General features: G+C 37.4%; 1 protein-coding gene across 2 annotated transcripts in view; it reads right to left on the reverse strand.

Annotated features, from left to right (window-relative positions):
- Positions 1-271: 271 nt before the first annotated feature.
- PARG (poly (ADP-ribose) glycohydrolase) overlaps positions 272-8,918 on the reverse strand; it is a 117,977-nt gene continuing 109,330 nt past the window's right edge. Inside the window, exons 17-18 of one of the 2 annotated variants that reach the window (XM_008569987.1) lie at positions 1,111-1,239; positions 272-456 (exon numbers count right to left, since the gene is read on the reverse strand). In XM_008569987.1, coding sequence (XP_008568209.1) covers positions 302-456; positions 1,111-1,239 — 284 coding nt within the window. In that variant the 3' untranslated portion in view covers positions 272-301. The remainder of the gene's footprint in view (positions 457-1,110; positions 1,240-8,918) is intronic. The other variant, XM_008569988.1, reaches the window with a different exon arrangement.

The raw sequence follows: 8,918 nt of genomic DNA on the forward strand, positions 1-8,918 counted from the left end.
AGAGGCTTACATGTCCAAGCTGACAATCGCATACATGCAGAAGGGATCATGTCCTTGACTACGAATGTGGATTATATACACATTTACATTAACTTAAGTCAGTTCATACATTACACCTGATGACCGAAATGGGCTGCCTCTGGTGAGAGGTGGGAGGAGGTTCTATTCGTTTAGCTCCTCAGGTCCCTGTCCTCTGCCCTGGCTGGTCGGCAGTCTCTGCACAGCACTCAACAGCGTGGTATATGAATGGATAAAGCTGCCTCTGGTGAGAGGTGGGAGGAGGTTCTATTCGTTTAGCTCCTCAGGTCCCTGTCCTCTGCTCTGGCTGGTCGGCAGTCTCTGCACAGCACTCAACAGCGTGGTATATGAATGGATAAAGCCTGATGTCTGGTCCGGGGGTGGAACAGTTTCTGCATTCTTCATTGTAATATCGTAGCAACAGCTTATACACTTCTCCTGGAGAGTAAAAGCCCAGACCAATTTGCACATTAAGGTATGTAGATGGAAAAAACTTCAAAAGAACACTTCAGTTTTATCTTTATCTAAATAACATATGCTCAGATACGGCATGAATTTCATATGAATTTCAGGCTTTCCTGATACAAACTTAAAAATTTTAAAAACACTTTAAAGGAACTACTTATTAGCTCATGATTACAACAGGCTATATATGGTATTGTCTATGCACTGTCCTGGGAGCACGTGGCAACTCTAGTTGTACACTCAGCTCCCAAGGCGGCAAACACACTGGATGAGCCCCCTGGCATGTCTCAGAAATACGACAGTGAAGCCTCTTAGGTTTGATCTTACCCTTGCATGTCTTCCCCCTTTTTGTTTTCCATACACACAAAAGCAAAAGTGAACACTAACTCCAGCTTCTTGACCTTAATTAATAACCTGACATACTCATTCAAGATCAGGGATGAAACTATGCCAGAAAAAAAGTCTATAAGTGCTGCTTCTCTAAGAGCCTTGTTCCCCACCCTGCACCAAAGTCATGCTTTCATTTCTTCTCACTCCCTGTGATCTATCCAGATTTAGCAAGTGTTCCTCCTGTATAGTGTACAATCAATCTAGATACCAAGCGTCAAGACCTATCCTCCTACTTACCAACAGTCAGTTTCCTTTCAGTAAGGAAAGTGTGCATGCTGTAAATATCTCTCATCAATTCTGAGTCCCCAAAGGTAAAATAAACCACATCTCGCTCAGCTGCAGCAGCTGCCAGTATCTGTATTAAGGCTGTAACAAAGAGAAAAGACAGCTATATTATGACATTTCCCATCAAGATACCGTTAGCTCTTTCAACCAGCTAAGTTACAGCTGGTGTGCCACAGTTTTATCTTAGATTAAAAATTTAAAAATCATATATATATATATAATTAGAAATGGTGAATACAAGATGGACATAAATCATCTACTGTTTCTTTTCAGATATGCTATCGAGAATATCATTAAACTACAGAATTCCCACAACCTTTTCTGGACCACAAATAAAGAAAGGTACATTTGAAGCAGGAAATCAAGGCATTAAGGTGGTATTTATATTCACATATTAATCTGGAACTAAAATTTTTGTGTTTGCTGGCTTGATTTAATTATTTTATTACACAGTCACTGATCTTTTGTACCACGGGTATATTTGGTAGGTTCTAATTCTCTCGTTAACCCCACAGCAATCATCCTCAAAATGGTATGCAGAGCACTCCCGCATCCCTCCTGTGTTTCCACCTTCACCGGATCACTGCAGCACAGGGTCAGTATTACTGAAGACAATGGACAATAACTCTCTGGTGTGTTAGAATGGGAAAACAACTGAGAGTCACTATTTCCAGGAATCAAAGTTACAAACCACTGAGCCTGAAGTATGTTTCCAAAAATTAAGTTCCTTTACAATCTTAATCTCAATAGACAGACTTTATTTTAAATAACAACAACAAAATCAAACAGTTACAATAAATGTCCTTTAACTAGTTACATATCTTTTATTTCATAAAAGGGAAAGTAGAAATCAAATTAAAACATCATGGGAGATAACTTTTTACAGTTTTGATTTTTGATAACATGTTAATATTCTACATATTCAAAAAATAAAATTAAAACAGTTAAAATAGGAAGAGGAGAAACTTATAATTGAAAACAAATGAAAACAAATAAGCCTAATTTTAGTTCAAATGACTAACATAACCACACTGAAAGGAAAGGAAAAAGAAAAGGAAAAAAGAATTAACCCAAACAACTTATGAATATGGTATTTGACTACATACCCCTCAGTCTTAGGCACAGAGAAAAGAATTGCAAACAAATCCCCAACCCTTTTTTTCTTTACCTATACCATAGTAGTATAGGTGAAGCAATTCTGAAACTATTTTTAAATGTACTAGAGAACCGAGTAAATGAACAAATGTGTTGCTGTTCCTGGGAGCTGGGGTTCTCACTATGGAAGAGAAACACAGAAACATGACAGAAAGACAAAAACAACTCTGTGGGATGGACTAAATGGAAAGCATTGGTGTGTACCCACAGTGTCTAAAATACATATATTTGTATGTGTGTTTACATGTACATTTCCTACCTTTGTCTGCTGAAAGGGCCAAAAGCGATGAGCGCACTTAGTGCCCAGATCTTGGTCTCTAATACCATTTCCCCTAGAAGAAACTGGATTCTGTTGGAAATGCCTGGTTCCACAGTTGGTATAAGAATGGTATAAGATGAGCCCAGGCATTTTGTTATGCCAGAAAGTAAAAAAAAAAATGCTCAAAAAAATGTTTGAGGGAAAAGTGAAAAGAGCTTATCACAAGGAAATGAAGCCACTGTGGTAGACAAAATGAGGTGACCTGGCCCACAATTACATTCCTCTACATTCCACTTTTTGTTGATAGTCACCTCTTCCCCATTTTCATGATCACACCTCTCACAAACCCTGATCAAAGGGATAGTCTGGGCCAGCCACAGCATGGTAGAAAATGACTCAGCACTGTCCAGCTTCAACTTTTTCAAGACTCATGGTTTTTCTGGAGTTGAGCTCTCTTGAGTCCAAAACAACAAAATAACTAATAAAGACATTATTTAGATTTGCTATAAATGGATATAAGGTATAAAAAAATAAATTTATAAAAAGTTTCTATATCTCAGAAAACTTTTACTTAATATAAACACTCATATGTCATGCAAATCCTCTTAATCTCATTAGGAGATATTTCTAGTGTTTGCTGACTCCCTGACTATAACAATTTGGTGGAAGGGATGAGAAAGTGAACAAAGTTGGTCCAATTAGAGTTATTTCCATAGGATTTTTAAAGTAAGAGTCCTCTTTTCCTCTTGGGCCACTCAACTGCAATGCTACAAGCCTGGGAGTACATGGTCCAACCATGTACCATGCAGAGACAACCTGACGGAAACAGAAGAGAACAAGACCATCATTTTGAGAGAAGCAGGCAGGAAAGGAACTAAAAAATACACACTGAATAGAGAGAACACCTGATCCTAGAATCTAGTCATTCCTGAGGCCAACTCTACCCTTTCTCAACCACATGAGCCAATAATCCCCTTTTAACTTGTTTTAATTTTCTTTTTGGCATCAATGTTAAGCTATCAAGAAAATACAAATAAATATAACATCAAAAAACAATTCATAATGTCCTGTTGCAACAAATGAACCAAGCAAAAAATGGATAAAATGCTGGCTAGTCATACCACAGGTGTGCTCTGAGACCATGAGCATGTAATATTAGTAACTGCTAGCACTGAGCTCCTATAGCATGCTGAACATCGTTCTAAGAGCTTTACAAGCACTAACACATGATTTACAAGGATTAACTCATTTAATCCTTACAAAAACTGAACCAGGCAATTATTAGTATTATCTCCATTGTGAAATAAAGAAATTTAGGCAGCAAAAGACTAAGTAATTTGCTGAGGTTACATAGCCAGAAAGTGGCGGGGCTGAGATGGAAGGCCAGCAGTCTGACTCGGGGGCTCAGGCCCTCACCTGCCATGCTCCTACATCCTTCTGCTTGACTCCAGGTAGACCTTCCTTACCACATGCCAGCCAGAAGAATTTCCTTAAATTGCTTATTTACATTATTTAAACACATGCTGGCAAGGAGGCTGAAACAGTACAGACTTGAAAGCTCTCCTCATGTCCTTCTAGTGAACCCACGGTCTTTTGTGAGCTCTTACACCCTCTGGTTAACCTGTAAGCTCAAGCACTGCTCACCAGCCCCAAAGGGGTTATGCCTGTTGTTTCTACAACACAGCCCTCTTCTAGGCCAACTCTCATTCTCTAATTGGTCTTGTCCTCTGGCTACTGTTCTTAATCTTGACATGCCCTCCCCTTCCATCCCCCCTTTGTCTGTTACTAAAGGCTCAACTCTGGTCTTCTCACTTGCTTTAAATACATTATCTCTTCAAGACTTCAACCACTATCTCTGGAATGGCAATTCCTAAATCTAGATCCAAATACAGAGCTTGCAGCCAATATAGATTAAAAAACAAAAGTAGAGACAGTGGCGTCAATCCTGGTTTGAATCCTGGCACTGCCTTTTGCTCTCTGTGCGACTTTAGGCTAATTACTTACCTCTATTCCTTAATTAGATTAAAAAACAAAAGTAGAGACAGTGGCGTCAATCCTGGTTTGAATCCTGGCACTGCCTCTTGCTCTCTGTGCGACTTTAGGCTAATTACTTACCTCTATTCCTTAACTGTCTCACTTATCAAGACAAAAAGAAAAACCTATCTAATAGGCTGTTATGTGCTAATACAGGTAAAGAATGTATTTAGTACAATTTCTAGAACACAAAATACACTCAACATGTTCTCAACTAATAACAACACTAACGATAATTAATAATAAAAAACAAACATTGGTTTTTGAGGAAGACAGGACCAAGTCTGAATGTTGGTTCTAACCTAGCTGTTTCTCTTGGGGCAGGCTTATTGGCCTGTCTATAAAACTTGGTTTCCATTTCTTAAAACGGGGGTACAAATTGAAGGGTAACTGTATAAACTGAAGAAGAAAATACAGTGATTCTTAAACCTGACTGATCATTAGCAATTCCCAGACAGTTAAAAAAAAATTACCAAAGCTGTTTCCCAGATACACTAACTCAGCAGCAGATCCAAAGTGCTGATAACAAACATTCATTTACTCCAGACACTTTTGAAAGCACATTACCATACACGACCCCTTTCTAAGCACTGGAGCCACAAAAGAGGGCAATACAGAAGTGTTAAGGAATATTCTTACACAAGCAAGGATGGGAGAGAAATGGAGAGCGTGACCTCTTCTGGCAGAAGAAAGCCAGGTGCCAAGGAGCTGTGGCAGACAAAATGAGGTGACCTGGCCCACAATTACATTCCTCTACATTCCACTTTTTGTTGATAGTCACCTCTTCCCCATTTTCATGATCACACCTCTCACAAACCCTGATCAAAGGGATAGTCTGGGCCAGCCACAGCATGGTAGAAAATGACTCAGCACTGTCCAGCTTCAACTTTTTCAAGACTCATGGTTTTTCTGGAGTTGAGCTCTCTTGAGTCCAAAACAACAAAATAACTAATAAAGACATTATTTAGATTTGCTATAAATGGATATAAGGTATAAAAAAATAAATTTATAAAAAGTTTCTATATCTCAGAAAACTTTTACTTAATATAAACACTCATATGTCATGCAAATCCTCTTAATCTCATTAGGAGATATTTCTAGTGTTTGCTGACTCCCTGACTATAACAATTTGGTGGAAGGGATGAGAAAGTGAACAAAGTTGGTCCAATTAGAGTTATTTCCATAGGATTTTTAAAGTAAGAGTCCTCTTTTCCTCTTGGGCCACTCAACTGCAATGCTACAAGCCTGGGAGTACATGGTCCAACCATGTACCATGCAGAGACAACCTGACGGAAACAGAAGAGAACAAGACCATCATTTTGAGAGAAGCAGGCAGGAAAGGAACTAAAAAATACACACTGAATAGAGAGAACACCTGATCCTAGAATCTAGTCATTCCTGAGGCCAACTCTACCCTTTCTCAACCACATGAGCCAATAATCCCCTTTTAAGCATAAAGGATAAGCTACATCAGTGTCTTTTTCAACTGAAAGAATCCTAAAACAGAACTTTTTTTGGTGTTGTAACACCAAGGTCAAGGGTTCAGACTCCCATACTGGCTAGCTCCCCCCACCCCCAAAAAGAACTTTTTTTTGAGGGAGAAGGGGGATCTTTCTGAAGTAGTTAACACTGGAACAGAAGAATTAGCAGTTACAGAAGAATGTGCAAAACCCTAGATTAATGAAAGGTATGCAGAGGCTATTGAAAAAATTTGTTAAACAGAAATTCATTGAGCATATTTTATTTGCAAGTCACTTTTAGGTACTGAAGGTAAGGAATGCGGACAAAAAAGAAAATGCAGAGGACTATGACATCAAGATACCTTTTAAATATGTAAACTAGCAATGGGAAAATCTTTTACAAGTCAGGTAAACACTGAAGGAAATGCAAGGAGAAGTTACCAAAAACCCAATAGAAGAAAAAACTTTAAAGTATCATTCAGACCCTTCACAAAGCAGGCAGATAAAACTGTAAAAGCCAAGTGTGGATTAGGGGTCATTTCTGAATAGTTAGGAGACCCAGAAATAAGGAGAGTTTGCATTCATTCAAAATTGCTTTCCCATGGTCCTCCACAGGGTGCTGAGAAAGATGGAGGCCAGCAGAAAGACAGAGAGAGCCACACCTGTGGCAGAGGTGCACAGGAGGCCACTGGCTGCTGCTGGGGACAGACACAAAGCCCCTTTCGTTCCCCCCAGTCCCTTCTTTCCTATCCTCTAGTTCCTAGGGCAATTGGTTGCCTGGGGCAGAAAGTTGTTAATAAATGTCACTTGAATTAATATACAAAAAATGTTCTCTTAATAGTTGTCACAACAACGTATTATTAAAGAAGCTCTAAATTAAATTGGTATAAATTGCAAAACTCGTATAATCAGGCAAGAAGCATATTAAAAAATGGCCCTATTTCTAATAAAAGAAATGTAAGTTTAAGGACTTACAGATGCCCATATTTTCTCTTTGTAAAATTTTTTTGATAAGTTTTTTTTACAAAAACCGTATATGCTCACAACAAAAAAATACAGATTAAAAAGAAAGAACATCTATATCACCTACTTAAGGACAACCATAATTAATCTTTGCACTCAATGAATCACAGAATTTCAAATTTGTGTGTAATACTGTATATTCCTAATTTAATTTTTCAAATGGTTTATATAATGATTCACATGGCATATACTGTGTATTTCCCTCATTTAACAATACTCCAAAAACATCTTTCCATGTCTCCAGATATATTTCTGTAATTGTTTTTAATGCCTGCATAATATTTCATTACATAGATGTACCATAATTTCTTTCTTTTCAAAACCACAGTTTGAGTAACGAATCTCCCACTGAAGTATATTATTACTACTTCTAGTTTTTTAACAACTATTCAAGAAAATGAAGGGTAGGGAGCCATCACAGTTACTCCTAAGTTTAAATCTCAATAATTGAGAAAATGAATTACATAATGAAATTCTTTGAATACTACATTCCATAGTCACCAAACAAAGCTGCAGTCTGAGAGGCTTTTAGACCAAAGGAAAGAAAAGAAATGACATTTATAAAGCTTTCCAAATTGTCCATCACAAATGACCAGTTTATGGCAGACCTGGCTTCTAGATTGATGACATGAATCCAGTCATTCATTTTACTTAAGAGAAAAGCTGGAAAAAGTTTTTGTCATAAGATCAATAAGCCCAGAGTGAAAAACAGGCTTCCTCAAACAAATTCAGAATGATAAAGAATTTCATAAAATAAAAATCAGAAATTCTTTCTTTTATAGACTTTCAAAACATTGAAAAAAGCAGCATGCAGTCTTTGTTTTTGAATTTAAAGAAAATGTGGGTGAAAGTCTTTTAGAATAAGGGGGCAGGGAAGATTTTTCCAAGCACATGACAAAAATGCGAACACATAAAAATGGACTCGGTATGGCAACGGCCCATTATGCTGACATAAATGAAAAAACTGAGAAAAATGCCTGCAACATATGAGTTAAATAATTAACATTCCTTAATACACAGAGTTATTGCTAATCAGTAAAAAGTCAAAACTACTCCCAAAGAAATAAATGGGCAGAAGGTGTGACAAAGCAATTCACAAAACAAACAAAAATGGCGAATAAACTTACGAAAATTGTTCAATCTCCGAGAAACTTAAAAGACTGACAAAATCCCATCTTGGTGAGGCTGCTCATGCAAGGAGACAGTATGAAGTGATAGATAGCCTTTCAGAGGGCAATTTGCAACAAGTATTCAAAACATAAAGTATACATATCCCTTGAATTATTACCCTTACTTCTAGGAATTTACCCTAAGAAGATAGTTATTTATGTTATATATAATTATATTCTGAATTTCTCTGTACATCTCCCACTGATTGGCTCCCTGGTACTTAAGATGTGTCAGTTACCACACATTCTTCAGATTGATTTTTTTTTTTATCCTTTTCATCTCTCATTGTAGTTTCCAGCACTTCCCAGCTATCTGAGCTTGTGTATCTCTGTGCCTCATTTTTTTTCAAACTATAACGTGGGGTAATAGCAGCACCTACTTCATAAGGTTGTAGGGCACTGAATGAGCTGATACACTAGGAACAGTTCTTGGCACATAACAAACCCTCAATAAATGTTATGACTGAATTAAACAAATATATTCTGTAGTACTACTATAAGATGAAGGAAACAAATCAACTGTCTGTGAATGGAGAATCTGTAACATAAATTGTGATATATAGGTACGTACGTACAACAGAATACTATGTAGCCATGAAAAAATGTTGATAATAGATCTACATTTGTCGGTGTTAAAAACTATCCAGAAGACTGTAGGGT

The sequence above is a fragment of the Galeopterus variegatus genome, unplaced genomic scaffold, assembly GCF_000696425.1.
Source record: "Galeopterus variegatus unplaced genomic scaffold, G_variegatus-3.0.2 Scaffold551, whole genome shotgun sequence".
NCBI classification, from domain to species: domain Eukaryota; kingdom Metazoa; phylum Chordata; class Mammalia; order Dermoptera; family Cynocephalidae; genus Galeopterus; species Galeopterus variegatus.